The 23744-nt window shown below is 46.9% G+C and overlaps 1 protein-coding gene across 2 annotated transcripts in view; it reads left to right on the top strand.

Annotated features, from left to right (window-relative positions):
• The window catches only part of LOC147673966 (NACHT, LRR and PYD domains-containing protein 3-like), a 428609-nt gene that overhangs the window by 334450 nt on the left and 70415 nt on the right, over window positions 1–23744 (top strand). For both annotated transcript variants that reach the window (XM_086945054.1, XM_086945053.1), the window contains one exon: window positions 787–957. In XM_086945054.1, the coding sequence (XP_086801180.1) occupies window positions 787–957 (171 nt within the window). The remainder of the gene's footprint in view (window positions 1–786; window positions 958–23744) is intronic.

Here is a 23744-nt window from a genome sequence, read left to right as displayed (position 1 = left end):
GATGTGGTGGGGACAGGGGTCGGTTGGCGAGCCTGAATGGATGGAGTTCATTAGGCGGATGGTGTCTTCAGTGGTGATTGGGTTCCAGGTGTTAAGGATGTTAGGGGGCGGTTTAGGTTCGGAGGTGGGTGGAGTGGATTGTTCTTTGGAAATGTTCTCAAAGCTGTTGTGTATGTCGGCGATTTTGTTATAGAAGAAAGAGGATAAGGAGTCGCAGAGTTCTTGGGAGGGAGTAATGTCGTTAGAGGCTGTGGTGGTCTTGGTAAATTCTTTGACGATGTTGAATAGTTCCTTGCTGTTTTGGGCGTTGTTGTCGAGTCGATCCTTGAATGCTGATTTCTTGGTGGATCGGATCAGTTGGTGGTGTTTGCGGGTGGCATGCTTTTACCAGGCATGCCTTTACAACGCGGTTTTAACATCGCAAACCTTTACAACGCATAGTGCTTTGGGGTGCTGGATAGTGAAAAGTTTAATTTACTATTCCAACACCAGTCCCAGTGGACACTAGGGAAGGGGGTTGGATAGTAAATTAAACTTATTCCCTATCCTAGAGCGCCCTCCAGGGCAATGCGTTGTAATGGTTTGCATTGTAAATACCGCATTGTAAAGGCCCTGCGTGGTAAAAGTTTTGTTGTAAAGGTTGTTCACCGTTTTGAACTGTTTTCATTCACCATTGCCTTTTTGTTCCTGGTAGTTTATCTTAATGTTAATCTACATTGTATAATATCACTTTTCCATCGAAATGTATCATTTCTTACCCTTACCCCCATGTTCTTCTATTTGCAGCTTAAGGAAAAACATCCTCACGGACAATTGCTGTGTACGCCTGGCGTCTGCTCTCCAGGAGAATAACTCTCTCTCAAGTCTTGATTTAGGAAAAAACAAAATTCGAGATGAAGGATTGGAAACCTTGCTTTCAGCATTTGGGAGCATTCGGTGCCAGATAGAAACATTATCGTAAGTAGTGAATTGCCAGTAATCTCACATTTACTCAACTGACAGTTGCATGTACAAGGCTGGGTCAGTATGCAGTGATGTTATTTCAGAATGTATTGGGGATGGACACACTTCATATTGTTTTTTTTATTTATTTTTTATTCATATTGTTTAATATAAATGAACAGAGATTGCACACTGGCTGAGCCGAAGGCGATAGCACGTTTCTGAAAATGTGGAGCTTTTGGCGCTAATGCCTCGTAAGGGCCTGACTTACCTCAGTATCCTTCAGTCCTTGGACACCGAGGATAGTTTTGGGATCAGGAACATGCTGTGAACCTGTTTGCATCATCTTTTCGTTGTGAAAGCATCAGGAAAGCGCTTTAGTTGTACATCCTCAAGTATCTTGGAAGCTTAAGGACAGATTAACATGGGACAAAGTGAGATATAGTGATGCGAATCTGGCTCAACATTGGTGAGAGAGCATTACTATTACTAACGTTGGGGCATATTATCAATGGGGGTTTATCTCCACTTTTTTGGCTTTAAAAGCCAAGAAAGCGGAGATAAAATGATCTCCCTATTACCTAGCTGTCGCTAACACCAGTTAGCGACAGCTAGTAGGAGATAGCGACCATCTTGGGCCCCACTTTGCATGTCAGTGATATTTATCACTAATGACATGCAAAGTGGGCGTGCCAAGATGTTAGCGACTGAAAACAGTCGCTAACATCGCTATCTCCTATTACCAACTTTTGGGGATATTCGCGATAAGCATGAATATCTCCAAAAGCTAACACCTGCCCTGAGCAGTTCTTAGCCATGTTATCCAATGGGAGGCGGATAACATGGCTAAGAGCATTAGCTCGGTAATTCATGAATATCGCTGACTTTTCAGCGATATTCATGCATTGCGGCGATTATTATCGCATTTGCGATAAACCTTGGTAATACCAAGGTTTATTTGCGGTAAAAATCGCCGCAGCTCAGCTGTAAATTTTTGTCTCTAACCAAGCAATAGCGATAATTATTTGCTATTGCTTGGTAATATGCCCCGTAGTTCGCAAGGATAATTTGGATGAAACTATACATAAGAAGGTATCTGCAAACTAGCAGCTGGTGATACTAGGTTAAAGCAATATGCCAAGCTGTGCAAGCGTTGTAATTTATCACACGACGTGCACTTTTTGCTCTAGACATTTGCATTCCGTTCCATATGCACATGGCCTAGTTCAAAATGAAACCCTGGATTTCGTAGGTTCTTTTGAATGGTTATCAGTGTTTACGATATGTGTCATTATTACATGTACATCATGAACAATTTGGTGGATAGGTTTAATAGAGTCATTTGTGAAGGGGTGCAGACAACGGTACCTTTTGTTAATGACTATTAAAAGCAGACGATTCTGGTGTTTCACGGTAGTCCACATGCCACTATAACATGTATCCGTTTAGGACGTACATAAGAGAATTTTGATGTCTTATTTCAGTCCTGGGTGGTAGCGGAAGTTGGCAGAAGGGCAAATGGTGGAAGTTTCCAGCTCTATAAATATTTTACCAGAGGCTTGTTCCGTTGATTTAGAAACGGAAGAAAGTGCTACTGAGCAGTAAGGAGAGGCAAATCAGAGTAAAAATGTCAGTCGCCTGTCTAACTTCGTCGCGCTGCAAAAAATATTACTCATCATGCAAAGTTTAAGAATGTTGGGGCTCGTTTTGGGGGTTTCGGCGTAGGGCAGCGAAGCAAGTCCCCTTACTGCGCTGCCTACGCCAACGTGAAAGGGCAGGAATGCACTGTATTTATCCAATACGACTGTCATTTTCCACTGTGCTGGTGCCATTTCAGCAGCCTAGCGCCAACGCACGTACCCTTGACCCATGGTGCAAGCATCCCTGTGTTGTTGGCAGGATTGTTTTTGTGCATGAAGGGTCAACCTTCCTGCACAAAAACAATTCTGAGAGGTGTTTTCCTTTTTTTCTATGTGTGCTTTCTGCAGCACACATGGGAAGAGGAAACAAGCCTTTGCAATGCAATCGGTCTCGCATTTGTGAAAGCTAGCGTTATTGGCGATGTAAATTAGTTTTGTTTTTTTGTTATGCAGTGGCGTGAATATTTAACCTATCTAAGGAGATATGAAGGAAAGAGGATAGAGTGGAAACATCGAAATAGTACTCCAAATCTCTTTTTGACCTGGAGGGATAGCTCTGCTCTGAAAGTAAATTAGTGGACAGCAGATTAAATGTTTTCCACCACGGTTCACGTTGTGAAACTTGCAACATCACTACTTTCCAAGAGAGACACCGAGGTGTATATTGTGACAGGTCCTGTGTAGACTATTCAATTTTTAAAGAATGTAACTTTAAAAAATAAATAAAGTCAAGGCGCTTCAAGATATGTAATACCTCGTTTAAGCATTGTTGGCCGTGTCATCATTTTAAAGCACTTCTCCAGTGCAGCCAGTCACTGGTTTTCCCTTTCCTGAAAGGAACTCCTGCACACATAACCAAAGGGACTGTGTAGGAGGACAACTGCTTGAAATTGATATTTTGCTCGCATTGTCTGGAATGTTTCACCATGAAGGTCAGAGGTCACGACCTTGGAGAACTGTCACACAAACCTAACTTAGACAAAAAAGTTTGGTGGATTTGAATCACCCTATGAGGAATCGGGCTCATCGACCTAGCCAAACTCTCTGCCGAATCTCAGAACAAGAAGCAGAGGAGATCAACGACTTGTACCTCGCAATAAGCCAGAACACGGCCCCTTTTGCAATCCCTGTTATAGTGAGCACAAATAGAATCCCTAGACCTGCCCTCTCGCCCAGACCCCCTGCCATACATACAGCACACACCAACACCGAGACTCCCCGTCCTCTATCGTGCTTGCTCCTCAACTGTAGATCAGCAGTACAACCCGCCACAGATGTTGCTGGAGTTAAAATAGACATGGCATTCCTCACAGAATCCTGGCTCAATGATCATTCTACCCCCATCCTGGACCTTCTCACCCCTCCAGGTTACAACATCATCAGACCCGACAGACCGATCAAAACAGGTGGCGGCCTAGTTATCATTCACAAAGAAGAAATACAGCGTACCAGATTAAAATCCACAGAATACCAGACTTTTGATTATCTAGGTGTTGAACTTGCAGTCAAAGGCACCACGCAAATCAAATTTCACACCATCTACCATCTTCACTGAACAACTAACCGACTTAATAACTCACTTCTCTCTAACAGACACAGAAGACGTGTTCCTTGGTGACTTCAATATCCACTGGAACAACCCAGAAGACACCACAGCCCAGAACCTCTCCAACTTGCTTGAAATTACCAACCTCAAACAACTCTGCAATGAACCAACACACATCAAAGGAGCAACACTGGATACGATCATCACCAAACATGAGCTGGTCCCTCTGAGATAGATTTCTCCCATCGACTGGTCTGACCATCACCTCATACTGTTTAATATTGACTCACATGTCAGAAACCAACCAATACGATGTGACAAACCAAAGCACTGGACCAGGAACATCAAAGGAGTCTCTATAAGCAAACTGGAATGCAGGATTCATGCCCACCTACAACCCCAGCATTCCAGTATGATGGCCGATGACCTCACAGCCCACTTTAATGCCAAAATGACAGAGGTTTTAGATCAGGTAGTGCCACTCAAATTCAAAAATTTGAGATCTACCAAATCTAAATCCTGGTTCAATGTAGATCTTAATACCGAAAGACGACAACTCAGACAATCGGAAAGGGCTTGGAGACTAAACCCTTTGACTCTCCACCTAGCGCAACTTGGGTCAACCCGGCAAAGGTCACGTTCTTTTGCAGCCAACTAGACCAGGCGAAGAATAGACCTAGAGAACTCTTCAACATTGTTAAAAGTCAAACAAACGGCACACCTCCACAAAAAATAATAGCCACAAAGATTTGATGCGAAGAAATCGCAAGCTTCTTCACATATAAAGTCCCAAAAATTGAACAATCCGTCATCCAAACCTCTAATCCTCCCTCCCTCCCTCGCAACCTGCCCCCCTTTAACCACTCCTGACTAAACAGATTGCAATCATACCACTGACAACCAGGCCCACTTCCTACTGAAAAATGGCGCTCATTGGTCGAACTTCAAACTCATGTCAGAAATCGAAGTCTTCAATATAATTGTCAGCCTAAAGCCTACTTCCCACTTTATGGACCCCCTCCCATCCACAATAGTAAAGTAACTCAACCACATCATTGCCCCTTTCTGGACAAAACTCATTAACGCCTCTCTCACATCAGGTTGGGTCCCAGACTCCCTACAACTAGGACAAATCACTCATATACTCACTCAAGAAACCAGGATCCGACCCCAACGAGCTCAACAACCTCAGACCTATCTCCAACCTTCCGTTCCAAGCTAAAACATTAGAGAAGTGCATTCTCCAACAACTCAACAAACATATTGATTACTTCAGCCTCCTTGACACCTTCCAATCGGGTTTCAGGAAAGGTTGTAGCACTGAAACAGCGATGTTCAATATTTCTGATGATATCCACAGAGCCTTAGATGAAGGGGAGGCCTGTCTCCTCATCCTTATTGACTTATCAGCGGCATTCGACACAATAAACCATCCAGCTCTATTTGAGAGTCTGAAGAGGCGCTTTGGCATTAATGGCACAGTACTAGAAGGGTTAATTTCCTTCCTTCAGCACTGTTCGCAACAAATTAAAATCAACTCCTGCCTCTCTGTCCCAACGCGAGTCAAACTTGGAGTCCCGCAAGGATCGATCCTCTCACCATCCCGCTACAATCTCTTCATGGAACAAACCCCTTGCAATTATTCTGAAACAGGCAGGGGTTCAATACCCCCTTTATCCAGATGACACACAAATATACTACAAAATCAAATCACCCAGTGACGTCCAACATCTCAATGTCACGGTAACCAAGATCCAAACCTGGTTTAACGCAAACCACTTAACGCTGAACCCGGACAAAACAGAATTAATACTGTTCTCTCCGAAAAGTAACCACCAACCTGTTTAAGACTGGCTCAAGAATCTTGATGCTCTAAACTGCTCCCTCGTCCTATCCGACTCGGTAAATTCACTAGACATTACCCTGGAGAAGTACCTGTCAATGAGAGACCACATCAAGAACTCTGCAAAAGGTGTGTTTTACTCTCTAAAACACCTCAAGAAGATTAAACCTTTCATTCCCCAGGATGATCTCAATACAATTTTACAATCCCTTATCCTTTCTAAACTGGACTACGGGAACGCCATCCTAACAGGTTCACCAAAGCTCACCTGGCCCTACTAAGGTCAGTCCTTAACATGGCAGCTCGCCTCATAATTGGTGTAAAAAGATTTGACCACATCACACCTACCCTCAACTCACTCAACTGGCTTACCGTGGAAGATAGATGTATTTACAAACTGCCCTGCATCACACACAAGGCCCTTCACGCCCCATGCCCCATCTACCTAAACAGCAAACTGGTAAAAGCCGGAAAATCTAGAACTCTGAGAAGCACCAACTCATTTCTTCTCATGCCCCCGAAACTGAAAAGGAAAAAGACCCAGTGCATGGGCGTCCGCAGAAATGTTTCCAGGGGGGGGGGCAAACCTGGCAAATGAAGAGGCGTGGCTAATGTTAATCAATAGGGGCGGGGCTAAAATGGCAGACAATCAGGATCAGGTAATACTCAGGCAGAGCTGAGAAAAACAAGCATTGGCATAGCCAACAGGTCTCGCCTTTGGGACCTTACAAGTATTTAGTTATGCAGCAGTCCCAAAGGGGAGACCTATTGGCAGTGCGCGAGGTGTGGGGAACAGAGGGATATGTTATGGCAGTGAGTGCAAGGTGTGGGGTACAGAGGGATATGTGGCAGTGCGCGAGGTGTGGGGAACAGAGGGATATGTTATGGCAGTGAGTGCAAGGTGTGGGGTACAGAGGGATATGTGGCAGTCAGCGCGGGGAGTGGGGTACAGAGGGATATGTTATGGCAGTGAGTGCAAGGTGTGGGGTACAGAGGGATATGTTGTGGCAGTGAGCGTGAGGTGTGGGGTACAGAAGGATATCTTGTGGCAGTGAGCGCGAGGTGTGGGGTACAGAGGGATATCTTGTGGCAGTGAGCGCAAGGTGTGGGGTACAGAGGGATATGTTGTGGCAGTGAGCGTGAGGGGTGGGGTACAGAGGGATATCTTGTGGCAGTAAGCGCGAGGTGTGGGGTACAGAGGGATATCTTGTGGCAGTAAGCGCGAGGTGTGGGGTACAGAGGGATATCTTGTGGCAGTGAGCGCGAGGTGTGGGGTACAGAGGGATATCTTGTGGCAGTGAGCGTGAGGTGTGGGGTACAGAGGGATATGTTATGGCAGTGAGCGCAAGGTGTGGGGTACAGAGGGATATGTTGTGGCAGCGAGCGCAAGGAGTTGGGTACAGAGGGATATGTTGTGGCAGTGAGCGCGAGGTGTGGGGTACAGAGGGATATCTTTTGGCAGTGAGTGCGAGGTGTGGGGTACAGAGGGATATCTTGTGGGAGTGAGCGTGAGGTATGGGGTACAGAGGGATATCTTGTGGCAGTGAGCACGAGGTGGGATACAGAGGGATATAAGGCAGTGAGCGCAAGGTGTGCAGTACAGAGGGATATGTAGTGGCAGTGAGTGCAAGGTGTGGGGTACAGAGGGATATAAGGCAGTGAGTGCAAAGTGTGGGGTACAGAGGGATATAAGGCAGTGAGCGTGAGGTGTGGGGTACAGAGGGATATAAGGCAGTGAGCACGGGGAGTGGGGTACAGGGGGATATGAGGCAGTGAAACACAGGGTCGGGACGTCCTGCCAGACATGACAGGGTGCATACTGGTAGATAGATGTTATTGACATGAGTCTGTGTATGTTTTAGTGGGATCTGAAATCCGGGCTATGCTGCAACCTCAATTTTTGACTTGGGAGTATAATTTTTATTTATAAAGTTTTATATAGCGCTAACAAGAACCCAAAGGTTATCAGAGCGCTTTACAAAAGGTTATCAGAGCGCTTTACAAAAGGGTGGAAGGAAGGTCAAAAACCCAATATCTACATCAAGTAAGAATACACAACATGAATAATCGCATGATTCACAGACAAATGACACAAAGGAGAGAGACACAAAAAAAATTCAAGCTTTTGCGCTAGGTATCCTGTGGTGGGAGAGCCTCAGGAAGTGCTAACACTTTCCTCCTAAAACCATACAAGTATAATATGGGTCTGGTAGCTTAGTTGACTAATGTGTCCACTGTGGGGGCCTAAGTTTGACCTCATGGCCACAGGTTCAACCCCTGGTGGGTCCACTCAGCCTATCATCCTTCTGAGATCCATAAAATTAGTATCATTGAGTTGGATAACAATAAACATCTGTTATTCAGTGCCAAGATACCCTTCTGGGTGAAGGTGCGCTTTACAAATACACGTTATGTTATAAATAGGATTCGCTGCCCATCTGGAGGGAACAGGTGTTATATGGCTACCAATTTAGTTTAGTCCCCTAACACCTCACAACTGTACTACCTCTGTACCAGTAGGCAGCTCTATCTAAGTAAACCTCTGCTTCTCTTCCAGGGGATTCTTATCAATAGTCATAAGCATTAGAATATTCCTGCCCATGTGCGGGACCCCGGAAACACTATATTATATGTGCCCCACATATAAATACACATATATATATAAATAATATATATATAAAAAACAAGCAATAGCAGCCAAATCACATTAGAGCTGAAATATGCGGTGAAGAATTTCCCCCATACATGAATAATAAGCATTAGAAACAGGAGAAAACAACACCAAAGTTTGTTTAAGAATTGTTTTAATGCTCAGAAAGCAGTAGAAATTCTCAGAACTCACTGGAAGCATAGGAAGCTCCCAGGCTGCATTGCAAACACACAGTCTAACAAGACTGAAAAGCTAACCTGTAGCTAAATAGCAAAAAACTGACACTGTGCCTTTAAGGCACTCATGACCCCCTGTATCCCATCATGCCTCAGGAGTGGCAGTTAGGTCAGTTGTTCTTTCCGGCTCCTTCAGTGAAGGACCCTGGTTACACAGCTCCACTATTTTTTCTGGTTTTTTACAGAAAAATTGATTCTTTTGACAACTTTTGCTCTTACTTCGACGTCTTAGATCTAGTCAAGTAAGATACTGCTTGTTTTGAGCAGTTTGGAGTGCATTTTCCTCTAAAAATGCCTTCACTCTTTGATAATGTCCTTCTTGTAACAGCAAGAAGGCCAAGACAGACAGCCACGAGGTCTGTATTGTTTGCCTGCCTGAAGACCATGATCCAGAGACCTGTCCTCATTGTGAGAACCTGTCAGGAAGGACTCTCAAGGACAGGGAGAGGATTCGAATTTATGGCCTGGCTCACAGAGCTTCGAGAGGTAGATCTCCAGTGAAGAAGGGCTCCAAGAAGACCCATTCCTCTTCAAAGAAGAAGTCTTCACACCCTTCAACTTCAGCGTCGAGCTCGGCGCTGAGAAAAGATCCACAGGTGGAATTTTCCTCTTCGAAGCTGCCGTCGAGGAAGACCAGGTACGTCGACGACATCGAAGGCACCGGCACCGTCGTCGAAGTCCCCGTCCGCCATCGTCAACCGGGCGGCGATCGGCGTCGAGGAAGGCTACTCCGCCGCCGTCAACTGGGCGACGGCCGGCGTCGAGATCCATTACTCCTCCGCCGTCGTCAACCAGGCGACGACCGGCATCGAGGGACGTCACCTCGCCGTCGTCAACCAGGCGACGACCGGCGTCGAGAAGGGTGACTCCTCCGCCGTCGACAGTGGCTCGTCGATCGGCGTCGAGGACGCAGTCTCCGTCGGTGCGGCGGCAGCGCTCGGCGTCGAGGGTGCCCAATACCCCTCCGCCGTCGTCGCACAGGCATTCGACGTCGAGACATGGCTCTACGTCGGCGACTGACCATCGTCGCTCGACGTCGAGGCAGAAAGCTCCGTCGACGACAGGGCGAGGCTGTTCGACGTCGAGAGAGAAGCCTCCGTCGGCGACAGGACATCGTCGTTCGACGTCGAGGCTGAGGTCCCCGTCGACGACCGGACACCACCGTTCGACGTCGAGGCAGGAAACTCCATCGACGGTTGCTCATCGCCGCTCAACGTCGAGAGATTACGAACACTCTCATAGACATTCGAGGTCGAGATTGTTTGATCCTCCGACTCCTCGGAAGCGGTCGGCTGCGAGAAGTGAGCGCTCGACGTCGAGGCACTCGGATACGATCATGGTGACAGAATCTGCTTCTCACCATTCATCTTATCGGTCCTCGGGCTCCTCTACTGCGCATTCAAGATCCAGGAGCCCTATACACAGGACTCCTGAACGTCGTCCAGATCCTTCAGCGGGGCGCATCAGACTGTCACCTAGATGGTACAGGTCCTTGGAGAGACGATGGGGCTACCAAGCATATGCAGGAGTATGCCAGCCCACACCACAGGTCACCTCTCCAGAACCTGGTGGAGGAGATGGACAAGCGTAGCCCTCCCAGGCGCTCAACGCCTGTGACGCTGCCCACCAAGGCGCCAAGGAGGTCCCGTTCGCCTGCAAGGAAAGCTAGATGGGATGATCGGGGAAGATCTAGATCGCCTGCAAAGGATCCTAGACTGGAAGGTCGAAACCGGGGCAGATCTCCTGTGCGGTCACCAACCAAATCCCCCAGGGCGTCCCGATCCCCTAGAAGAGAACATCGGGCAAGAGATTGGGTCAGATCTCGCTCTCCTAGACGGGAGGAGCGCTCCAGGAGGTCCCGGGAGCGGAGACGCAGTTCTCACCATCGACATAGACGTACTCCGTCTACCTCATCCACTTCATCTACCAGATCGTCCAAGAGGGACTACTCACCGACTTTGACGGACAGTCCAACGTCCAGGTCCTCCCCAGTGGATGATATTGGCACGTACCTGGACGTTCTGCAGAGAGGTGCGCTTAAGCTGAACATCGAAATGTCTGTCCCTCAAGTGACGACGACAGTCATTTTCGAAACCTTGCACAAAAAGGCCCTCTCCAGACCTCTGCTGCCTTTGGTTCCGGGGATTATGGACCCTGTCAAGGAAGTTTTCCTAACCCCAGCAGCAATCAGAGCAGTGCCAGCACGCAGTACCAAGAAGTACAAACCGGCGGCTTCTGACCCGGTGTTTGTGAGGTCTGACCCTCCGGCGGACTCTGTCATCGTGGCAGCGGCGAAGAAGACACATGCGGTTGCTGGTTCATCTTCAGTCCCACCAGATAAGGACAGCAAGACCCAAGACTCCTGGGGTCGGAAGGTTTGCAACTCTGCTGCTTCCACTCTTAAGGTCGCCAGTGCAGCTGCGCTCCTGGGTCGGTATGACAGAGCCTTATGGGACTCGATGGAAAGATTCAAAGCCAAGCTGCCGAAAGAGGACCAGCAGGACTTTGAGGAAACTGTTACGGAGGGGTGCCTGGTGGCTAACCAGATGATCAGCACGGCCGCGGATGGGGCGGTGCTTTCGGCTCATTCCTATTCCCATGGAGTTTGTGCCAGAAGATCAGCCTGGTTGCGCCTTACAGGTCTAAAGCCGGATGCTCAGCATCGGATTCTGAATCTCCCCTTTTCGGGTTCCGCTCTCTTCGGGGAACACGCGGACGAAGAGATGACCCGAATGAAGACTGAGCTGGACACGGTGAAGGCGGTGGGCTTGGAGAAGAAAAAGGAATTCAAGCGCCGCTTCAAGTCCAACAGGGGGAGAGGGGCCCAACAGAGGGTTCAAACCCCTCAGTGGTCCCAGAACAAAGCTCAGGGAAAACCCCAGTTTCGTGGTAAGCCCAGCAGGGGCAGAGGGGGCCACCAGCAGTCCTCCAACACCACGAGAGGAGGAAAGGCCTGAACAGTGGCTTCCTCTGATGCCGTTTCCCACTCCAGTGGGAGGAAGTGCTTCACAACACCTGGCAGAGTGGGTCAGCATCACAAGAGATCAGTGGGTGCTGAATATACTGCGAAATGGATACAGGATACGTTTCCGTGCTCTTCCAAAGAGCATCCCTCCGAAGAGCTCTTGCCCTCACCAACTGAGCTTGCTCCGACGAGAGGTAACAATCCTGCTGCAGAAAAGAGCGATAGAAGAAGTTCCTCGCGCTCTAAGAGGCAAAGGAGTTTACTCCAGATATTTCCTTGTCCCCAAAAAAGATCAGGAGGACAAGTTCAGACCCATACTCGACCTACGACTCGTAAACAAGGTTATCGTCAAGGAAAAGTTCCGCATATTGGCGCTTCACCAAATATGTCCTCATCTACAAGCCGGAGATTGGATGTGTTCGGTGGATCTATAAGATGCGTACTTTCACATCCCGATTGCGCTGAGGTTTGTCGTGGGGCACAAACACTACCAGTACAAGGTGTTACCCTTCGGTCTCAAGTCCGCACCACGAGTCTTCACCAAATGCATGGCAGTGGTGGCAGCTTTTCTTCACAAGAAGGGTCTCTTCATTTATCCATATCTGGACGACTGGCTCCTGAAGGGTCCATCTCCGGTACGGGTAACGCAAGATCTGCATCTGTGCCTGCAACAGCTTCACAGGCTCGGCCTCCATGTGAACCTGGAGAAGTCGGTCCTGCGGCCTACGCAATCCATCCACTACCTAGGCTCTGTTCTGGACACAAGCGTGGGAAGAGCGTTTCCTTCGGAGGAGAGACTTTCTTCCATGAACCTGAAATGTGGGATTCTGCTAGAGTCTCGACCCCCAACGGCGCGACAGGTGGCGTCTCTGCTGGGTTCCATGGCGTCCTGCATTTTTCTCATCCCACACGCCAGGCTGAGAATGTGTCCTCTGCAACAGACCCTGGAGGATCAGTGGGACCAGGCAACAGGTCGTTGGGAGGACCGTGTCTATCTTTCCCAGGCGACAAAAGAGTCCATCAGATGGTGGACTCGGAGACACAATGTGATGGTGGGAGTGCCTTTTCATCAGCCCATTCCGTCCCAATCTATAGTGACAGATGCCTCCCTGCACGGCTGGGGAGCACACATGGGTCCGCTTCAGATTCAAGGCCGGTGGTCTGCACAGGAGCAGACATACCATATCAACATGCTGGAACTCAGAGCGGTATTCCAGGCTCTCAAAGCTTTCCTGCCAGCGATCACCTCCAACTCAGTCCTGGTTCAGACGGACAATACAACAACCATGTTCTATCTGAACAAACAAGGAGGCACAAAATCTCGCCCACTGTCTCGGGAGGCTCAAACAATATGGCATTGGCTCCTCGCTCGAGGTCTCACAGTGGTGGCGGTGCATCTTCCGGGTGAGTTGAACGTCAAAGCAGACGCACTCAGCAGGCACTTCGAAGATCAGCCAGACTGGGTGCTAAACGACGAAGTGGTGGAAGAGCTTTTTCGTTGCTGGGGACGTCCGTCCATAGACTTGTTTGCAGACGACGAAAACGCCAAGTGCCACGCCTTCGCGTCCAGGTTCCACAGGCCGGGGACGCAGGGGAACGCTCTTCTGTTGGATTGGGCAGGGATGTTCGCGTACGCGTTTCCTCCCCTACCTCTGATCCCGAGGGTGGTTTCCAAGCTCCTCAGGACGAACATGGAGATGATCCTGATTGCTCCAGACTGGCCTCGGCAGTGGTGGTATCCGGACCTTCTACATCTGTCTGTGTGTCCACACAAACGACTCCCTTGCAGGTCAGACCTGTTGAGCAAAATGAACGGGAGGATAATGCATCCCAACCTCCCATCATTGAACCTAACAGCATGGCTCCTGAGGTCCTGCAATACGGACATTTGAACCTGCCTCCAGACTGCATGAGCATTTTGAGGGAGGCTAAGAGGCCGTCCACGAGATCATCCTATGCCTTCAAGTGGAAAAGGTTTTACTTGTGGTGTAGGGATCATCATTTGGATCCTGTTAAAGGGCAGGAGGACGTCATCTTACCATACCTCCTTTCCCTCGCAACAGCTGGTTTAAAGTACGCTTCCATTAGAGTACATTTGTCAGCTATTGTGGCCTATAGGAAGTCCCCTGACCAGGTGTCTTTCTTTCAGGTCCCAGTGGTCAAGGATTTCCTTCAGGGTTTGAAGAAAGTGTATCCCCCTGTGCGAAATCTTTCTCCTCCGTGGGAATTCAACCTAGTTCTATCAAGGTTAATGTCTCCACCTTTCGAGCCCATCCACAAAGCTTCCTTGCAACATCTCTCTTGAAAGGCAGCTTTTTTGGTGGCGATTACCTCTGCACGCAGAGTCAGTGAGATACAGGCGCTCTGTGCAAAGGAACCTTATACGGTATTCCACCATAACAGGGTAGTTCTGAGGGCTCACCCATCTTTCTTGCCGAAGGTTATCTCTGATTTTCATATAAATCAGTCTATTTCCCTCCCTTCCTTTTTTCCAAATCCGACGACCCCGGCCGAGCGGTCACTTCACTCCTTAGATCTTAAACGAGTGCTGAAGTTTTATTTGGAAAAGACTAAAGGGATTAGGAAAACGGACCAACTGTTTGTGAACTATGGTGCAATGAGAACTGGCTTTCCAGCGGCAAAGAGGTCCATTTCCAGGTGGATTGTCTCTTGCATTAAGTTGGCCTATCAACTAGCAGGAAAACCTTTGTTGATGTCTCCAAAAGCGCATTCCACTAGAGGGAAGGCGGCTACAGTGGCTTTCTTGCATGACGTTCCCATGTCAGAAATATGCAAGGCCGCGACCTGGAAATCAGTGCATACCTTTACGAGGCATTACTGCCTTGACTCTGATTCCAGGACTGACACTCAAGTAGGGCAAGCCTCCTTGAGGAATCTGTTTGGGTAGTCTGTTTTTTGTCTACTCACGCTTATTGATGAGATTTCTGTCTTATCTTTCCTTTGCCCGCAGGGATGAGGAGAGGCTCGCTATTCTATTCTAATGCTTATGACTATTGATGAGGATCCCCTGGAAGAGAAGGATTAGTTATTTACCTGTAATCCTAGTTCTCTTCCAGGGGTATCCTCATCAAAGTCATAAGCAACCCTCCCGCCTCCCCGGGCAAAGGATACTCTTTTATAAGGAGATATTGTTAACCTATGTGTTCTTGGGTTTGGTTTTCAGTCTCCGAAAAGAACATCTGACCTAACTGCCACTCCTGAGGCATGATGGGATACACGGGGTCATGAGTGCCTTAAAGGCACAGTGTCAGTTTTTTGCTATTTAGCTACAGGTTAGCTTTTCAGTCTTGTTAGACTGTGTGTTTGCAATGCAGCCTGGGAGCTTCCTATGCTTCCAGTGAGTTCTGAGAATTTCTACTGCTTTCTGAGCATTAAAACAATTCTTAAACAAACTTTGGTGTTGTTTTCTCCTGTTTCTAATGCTTATTATTCATGTATGGTGGAAATTCTTCACAGCATATTTCAGCTCTAATGTGATTTGGCTGCTATTGCTTGTTTTTTATATATATATTATTTATATATATATGTGTATTTATGTGTGGGGCACATATAATATAGTGTTTCTGGGGTCCCGCACATGGGCGGGAATATTTTAATGCTTATGACTTTGATGAGGATACCCCTGGAAGAGAACTAGGATTACAGGTAAGTAACTAATCCTTCTTTCGTCTACCTCTTTCCCCTGTCTTGTTTCAACTGCCTGGTCTCATCCCAGGCTCAAAACTTTACAGCGTGGTTGGCCCAATGGCTGCAGTCAGTAACTGAAAGCATAACAGAAACAAGAAGACATTGCACTAAACTTGCATAGAAAATTATAACTAACAGCTGATTACAACGATATTTTCGATGCCCTTCTTTCACACCGCATCCTCCATCACACTGCCAGGCAGGTCAACCAAAGTGAAGAGAAGAGTGACACCAAAACTCTTTTTATAATGTACTTTGGCCCCTCAAAAGGGTGCCCTACATAAATGCTACAGTACAATACTGTATGCTGATTAGGCTCATGTTAATTCGCCAGTCAGATACGGCAGCCAATATATCAAAAGAAAGTAACATGAGTCGACGACGGGTGTTTTGCTGCTGCTCTGAACAGATTTAGATCAAGCCTCGTCAATAGCAAAGAGCAATGGATTTAACTCTGTAGTCTCCCCCACTTACAAGCCACATTTTACATGGCCTGCTCCTCCTCCTTGCATTTGCTGCAACAGGTGGGTCAGCTTATGAAGTAATCATACCATTCGTGACAGTAGACAGTACAATCATGCTAAAGCTCAGGTGTTCACTTAAACAAATAACTTATTCAAAGCTTTTTGAAAAAGGATGAGAAATAGCATTCAAAGTCAAATTCTAAATGATTTATAGCATGGTTGAGCTCAACCATCTTACTGAGCCATAATGCATCGATTCCCCCCAGAACTTAATTCAGAAGACCTCTTGCTCTCAAGCTACACAGTGTTAAAAGGAGGTCTTGGTATCCAGACCTAACCACTCGTGCTTGTAGCGCACAGCTCAAACCGGCCATTGTCATTCTGTTTGTGATAATCAGCCACAGAGAGAATGACAATAGGCAGGAGGGGCTGCGATGAGGAGTGCGAGGCGCCCCATCAGGGAGTTTAGGACTCTGGCAGGGAACAGCTCTGCTCCCTGCAGGGCCCTGAATTATGGATAAAAGACATCTGTAAAAGCATGGGCAGGCGCAGCAGGGGTGCTCCATGGGGGGGGGGGGCAAGCGCCCCTCCTTGCCCCCCCCCTGCGGACGCCCGTGACCCAGTGCCGATCCTTCTCTGGTAACGTTCCCAGGATGTGGAACACACTCCCTATTGACCTCAGATGCAACCCCCCCTTCTCTTGCTTTAAAAAGGACCTGAAACTCCTGCTCCTTAACCAATACTTTACTGACCAAGTCAACCTACCTAGGCATCAATAACCTCTGACCTTCAAGGATGGTGGTTATCTGACTGTTTCAACCACCTGCGTTTTCTCCCCTTCACTGTATTCATAAGTATGATATATTTGCTTATATGTTTATGCATCTTCATGTCCTGCGATGTAGTTGCAATTTTTCCTTTTGTATGTAAAGCGCTCTGATACACACAGGTCTAGCTAGCGCTATATAAAACGTTATAAATAAATACATACAACTGTGGCTTAATCACTGGGGGAGTTTAATGGGGGTTTGTTCTTTAGATATGAAGTTGAGCGCTGTCTCCACTGCTCTCTACGCAGGGATATAATTAGAAAGGAAATAAGGCCCCTGGCTTTCACAACAGAGCCATTTACAGGCGCCTAATAATTGCCGTTCAGTCTCACTCACACATAGGCACAACATTCTGTGGAGGGAAGATATAGGCGTATGCAGTCTTCATGGATTGTAATTGAAAGTAAAACAGTGTCTGAAATGCACGTGCACATATAAGCGCAAATGGCTAATGTTATGATCTTGGATATGGAGGCTGCCTGTGGTTTTTTTTAGTTACAAAAACATGTTTTTATTAGTTTCCATTGCTCAATTCATAGTCAAAACAAAATAGTAAGAAGAAACATTGAAAGAGGTGTTACCTGGACAGCCTGATGCGTAAATAAGAGGCTCTGTTATACAGTATGTCTTAACGAACACCACCAAAAAAAGTGAATTGCAGAGTATTGGAAAGAAGAGTAAAAACCTTTCATGCAAAATTTGAGCTAACCAGAGACGAGAAATCGGAATGCAATCCGAAGCGAAAAGACAAAACCCGGATTTATGGCTATGTGCATATTAATGCTGTTAAACATCAAAACACAAACCGGCCAACCCCCGTTGGTTGAAGTTGTAAGGTAAACCCCAAGGCTGTTGTAGCCTCTGCAAAGAGACACATGTCATATAGTAATGGCTACCACAAAAAAAACATTTGCAATGCAATAGGTCTCTCATTTATGCGAGTTTGAGCGTTTTGGCATTGTAAATGACAATACCTTTTATTTAAGTTTTGTTTTTTAAAACCTACATAACAGGCCTTGTCGTTTACAATGCCAATAGCTTAAACTCGCAAATGCTTGTTGATGAAAGGAACTACTGCAACGACCGACATTCAGGTGATCTGCCCCTGGTTGTGCATACAGCCAATTTTAGTCAATATCAGGTACGCTTGCAGGTACCCCAATCAAAACTATTCACCGACCACGGGGTATTTTTACTGAACGGGTAAATTAGGTCAGCATTTTAACATCACAGGACACACCTCCCCCAACACATAACAGTTATTGCTTATGTAAAGTTAACAAATATTTACCCTTTCAACCAAGCGCTATAAACGGCACTATGACCCCTGACTCAAATCGCAAAGCTATTCCATTGTGAGATAGGTTTAAAGCCCTATAAAGGATGCAGTCAGGCCACACCTAAAGCTTTTTAGGCATGGCAGAGCGCACAGAAAAACTGTATAAATACCTTCAGAACATACATGCTAACAAGCATGACTGAGGCGGCATAACGCAGATATTTTTTATGCCAAAATTGCTTTATTCTAGCGGTCTCCAGCGTAAAATTGCCTCTAGATTAATTTAAGTCGATGGGGGGAATCCATTCCTCCCATTTGTCATGTTTATTTATTTAGGTTTATTTATTATTATTTTTTTTCGAAAACTCCCTCTTTCACCTTTTTAAATGTCGGCATGTACTCTTCACTATATAATACAATGCGTGCCTGTGGATACATGGAAGGTATTGAAGTGGCAAAACAAAAGTCAAAGGTTTGGACTACGAAGATGACAATGTGGAAAATCTAAGGTGAACCAGGTTCAAATCTTCTGTGTCTGACTCCCTTGCACAGCTCCTAACGGCTACAGTTTTCTTCTTCAAACAAGGGACTCGTTTGAATCACTAGCCAATGAACCATAAAAAAGAAACTGGGAGGAAGCAATTTATGTAAATTACCCAAATGTATATACGTTTTTTTGGCTTTTATTCGGGGTGAGGGTGGTTAACTTGAATGTTCTGTCGCACAGGCATGGGTCAGTGAAACGAAGAGTCTTGGGCTACACTTATGTTGACAGTAAGGCACAAAGCTATGTAGGTATTAAGCAGGATTCACGTCACATGGCTGCCAAGTAGGTTTGACACCTTCAGGCCGTGTGTTAGTCAACCGTACGTAACGTTGTGTTCAGGGACATGTGGTTTCACTTTTATCCTACGCACGAGTGAGCTACAAATCCCACTAATTATAGCACTATTTAGTGGAAAACCTGACTTACTGCACTTTTTTTTTTGCAAGGTTGCAACGAATGGACCCCCATGGCCTGGTGTTCCACTATAAAAGTCTACAGTCAAGGGTATGCAGTGGACTCCTCTGAGCCCGGTGTCACTGCACCTACTGCACCAACAATAGCTAAGCCCTACTTTACAGTATGTCATGGGACATGCACAGTGCATTCTGGAATGTTCTCCTTAATGGCGGCTAATCAAGCTGCAGCTGTCTCTGGAAGGACCGTTTGACCATGTTTAAAATGGCCTCGAGATTGTGTCTCTCTTGGAGCATTTTATTTTCTGGTTGTGCGCCCCTTAGTCGAACTTTGCTGGACACATACAGCCCCCTAGGGTGCGGCTTGCATGGCAATGGTGCGCGTGCCCTCTGATAATCTGTCACAGAGCAGGCGTAACGGCCAGAGGTGCCCACTTGGGAACCCGGTTCGAGTCTCATCGTCGCCTCAACAACCTGTGATTCTGGGCAAATCACTCAATCTCCCCCTACCTACCCCAAATCAATTTATCCATGTGAAACGTAACTGGTGCTCATGTAAAGCGCTCCGATATCTCTGGGTCAAGTTGGCGCTACATTAAATTTGCAAAAACAAAACACAGCAAAACATTCACATGGTATGTGTTATGCAGAATTTGTACTCCTCTAAATTCATCCGTCTGTTTGGTGTTTGGGATCTGCATCTATCTGATGATCCCCTGCCGGTCCCTCTCTCTTAGCCAATCATTAACCGCCAAACCAATTAGCGCCTTAGTCCAAGTGCACACCCAGGCCAGCTTTACCACTGGTTGCGCCCGGTGCGACAATCCTTTTTAGAGCCCCCCCACTATGACCTCCGCCTCAGATTCCTTCACTACCACTTGGTAAAGGGGCCCCTTATCTCTCCACCGCCCCTCTCTGGCATACATTTAATTGGTCTTAAAGTGCTGGTGAAGTCTGGCTTTACTAATCCACTCAACTGCCCACTTTAAATACAGATATGTCCGTTGCAGCAGGCATATTATCCCTCTGAGCTACTTTATGGCGAGTCAAAACTGCCACTAGACAAAACTCTGACCTCTCTCTCCAGCAGAAACATTGATCATAACTTATTGTGACCTTTTTTTGCTGCCTGAAATCTGGAGGCATAAGGAACTCTGGAGCAGCTGCTTTTAAATTGTAAGTCATTGATAAACACAGCGCCCCTCACCTGAGGTCAGCGCCCTACCTCAGGGCAGTGCCCAGTGCGGCTGCACCAGTTACACTTCCCTAAAGCTGGCCCCATGCACACCCTCTCCCCCAAAGACCTGCAACTTGGGGAATGCTAGTAAATTCCATTGAAAGTCACCCTACCCCCAGCACTTACAAAACAATGGTGCAAATTGGATAGAGCAAGACCTATTAATTCCTTTACCCGATGGCCCCTTTCTCCGCCTCTCAAACTGAGACGGACAGTTGGCCTCTCTGCTAAACACCAATGCACTGGGCTTTGTGTTTTTTTTCTCTAGAAGGCGCTGAGTTGTGCAGACTAGGGCGACCAGGACTACCAAGGATGTTTCTTGCAAATATGTTTTTTTTAATGACCAGTAATGTGTTTCAGCCTGATTGTACGCACTTTTTATTAAATATCAGAACCAATGTGAAACATGTAAATGACTGGACGATCTGGAAATGAACAGCCATTTTTTATTGCAACAATAATAGTAATTTTTCACCCCAACGCCAATGCTCTTTGCCGCACACACTAAAGATTGCACACTTGCAAATCTATAGAAGAGACACTAGTTCCCTTTTTCTGAGAGGAAACACACTGTGGCAAACATATGACATCGAATGTGGACAAATGCAAGTCTGTGATGAAATATTCAGTTGAAGAGTCAGTTCGCGACAAGTAAAGAACATACATGCCAATATACCCAATTTTTCAAGCCAAAAATGGCTTTCTTTTAGCTGTCTCCTGCCTGAAATTGCATTTTCTACAATAGAAGTCATTGGATAATTTTCATTCTCCCGATTTTTTTATTTTATGTTAAATCTCCCACGTCCCTGTCCTAAAATGTTGGCATGTCTGAAAGAATGACGTCACCGTGAAGTAAAGATACGCAGTCTCACATCGTATCCGACAGCTCCAGCTGCCCACTGATCATTAACCACTTCATTTCCACTCGAGGTCTTACAGTCTAGTGTGTACAAAGTGAAAAGCTCGCCTTCGTGGCCATGACTGCGAAGTGCGGTGGAAGCAGGATTTAGCTAACAAGCGCGGACGCTAAAGTCAGCGGACCGCGCTCTAAATTAATTAAGTAAATTTGAAGCACAGTGAAAGCAGCTCGTGGGGCAAATCAATTAAATAAACAAGCGCGGTCCCTAAAGTGAAAGAGGACGCGCTGCAAATAACAAAAAAACAGTGCTCAAATAACAAAAAAGAGTGCTAACTGACTTATGGAGACAGTGGATGTAACGTCGTAAGTAAAAAATCCAGTCCGGATGAGCCAAAAGGAGACAGGGCGGTAACAAGGAGGGACTAAAAAGCCTCATTTACAATAAAAAGCCAGCGTTTGGCATAGACGATGACGCCAGCCAATCAAAAAGATGGGCTGGCTTAAACTCCGCTTCTGAAACGTAATGATTACAAGAAGCCTCACAGAGCGAGCAGCACATGTGAGCTGCAACGCAGGTCTGCGAGACCTAAAAACAGTAGGTTGACTTTCTGTGATAACGAATAAACCACTTCAAGTCGCATGACGAGATGAGGTAGTTTCAACATGAGAGCCAACATGGACAAATGTGAACACTCCTGGTGATGGTGGGGTCCACCCCCCTCGCAACTACATACTGTTAAATTCATAGACACCAGCAATTCAAAACTCCTTTTCATTCTATTCACCCCGCTCAGGCTCCTCCAAGTGCTCTCCTGCCCTTTTTCATACCCACTTCACCACCCCTCTGTTACCCATTGATGGAGGCTGCCTGTGTTAATACTGGAGGCAGCACATGAGCTGACGGGATGAGCAGTGTGGGGCAGCACAAAGCACTGCCAGGATATGCACTCTATGCACACAGAGGTGGGGGCGGCAGACTGGGGCTGTATGGAAGTCAGGATGTCCTGCACTTACCGGTAGCTATGTGCGGGGCGCAGAGCAGCAGCAAGCTGAGCCCCTGGCTGCAGCTTCTTTGCACAGGATGGTGGCGTGTTTAAATGTATCAACCTGGTCGATTCGACCACAAAAATTAAAGAGCATGGCGCTTTGAAATAGTAAAGCGGATGTGTTTAAGCTCAGCTCTGTCCCCTACATTTAAACGGAAAGCGGCGCTGTTGAAAAAGAAATAAAGTCACCTGACTTAAAGTGAAAGCTGTGGTTTTATTGAATTAATAAATAAAGGTGCCCCATGAAAAGTGAAAGAGGTGGTATTACTAAATAAATATAAGCAATACGTGAAACCGGATGTAAAAGAAAGATGTAAACTACCTCGCTGAGATAGCCCTGGAGCAGTGTAAAGTGCCCCGATCTGAGTGGAGTGGTGTGGACAAGAGGCAAGTGAGATGGCATTCTACTCTCTGATATATGCAGCCGTTTTGCCTAGAGTATAGGGGATTAGGGTGGGAATGTAAGCGGTGCTCGTGTAAATAATGACATCAGGGCAGCTGTGGCGAGAAGAGGGTAATGTAACTGGCGCTGGTGTAAAGCGCTCCAATACCTTCGTGGTGATTTTGCGCCAAAAGTTTTTTTTAAATAACAAATCAACCCAGGAAAAAGTGACTCCCGTAAAGTGGCAATTTAATAAAAATTCGACGAGTGGAAATGCTGTCAGGCAGTGGAGGAATCACAGACAGCCTTTTGAAGGCACCGGCAGCGGAGTTTAAGTAAGGCGCCTGCTGCCTTCATAAATCTGAAAGCGCAGCATTATGCTGTGGAAACAGGGGCGGCTCCTCCATTAGGGCAGAGGAGGGTCACCCCACTGATTTCTTTGAGTGTGAGAAGCAGAAACATAAAATGGTAAAACTGCCATTTTTTGTTTCTGCTTCTCGCACTGCGAGAAAGCAGAAGGGTTTGGTTGGGGATGGGTGGGTCTTCTGTAGGGCAGAAGTGGCTAGCCCAATGCTGCTGGCTTTGACCAAACCAGTCATGTGCACGCACCCTTTTCTCCATGTAGGCTGCATGCAACCTACATGGAGAAAATGGCATCCCCATAGGTGACTGGCTGGGCGCCGTCCCCACCAATCACAACCTGCCATTGCAGCATGGTGATTGGCTCGGGGAAGGGGAGGGAGGCTGCCTGCTTCCTGGTCCGCAGGAGCTGAGAAGGCGCGGTACCCAGGAAGGTAAGTTTATTTATTTAATTTTTTTAATCAAATTCTCCCCCACCTGCATGAACCTCCACTCGACCCCCCCACCCGCAAGTCATACCGACCGCGACTGCGATGGAAACAAAGTGTTTAGAGTGTCAATGGGTGAGTGTAAGTAAGGCGCCTGTCGCCTTAAAAGAACTGAAAGCGCGGTATGGCGCCATTGAAACAATGTGTACAGGGTGCCGGTGGGTGAGTGTAAGGAAGGCGTCTGCTGCCTTTATAAAACTGAAGAGCTGATTACTAAATCAGAAGCCAGCATTTACAAAGGACCAACACACAAGCCAATAAAAAATATGGTTGGAGAGTGGGCGGGGCATGTCTTCCATACTCCTGTAC

This window comes from Lissotriton vulgaris, chromosome 12 (assembly GCF_964263255.1).
Source record: "Lissotriton vulgaris chromosome 12, aLisVul1.2, whole genome shotgun sequence".
NCBI classification, from domain to species: Eukaryota; Metazoa; Chordata; class Amphibia; order Caudata; family Salamandridae; genus Lissotriton; species Lissotriton vulgaris.
Note: the sequence above shows the minus strand (reverse complement) of the source record. Positions and strands in the feature narration are given on the sequence as shown.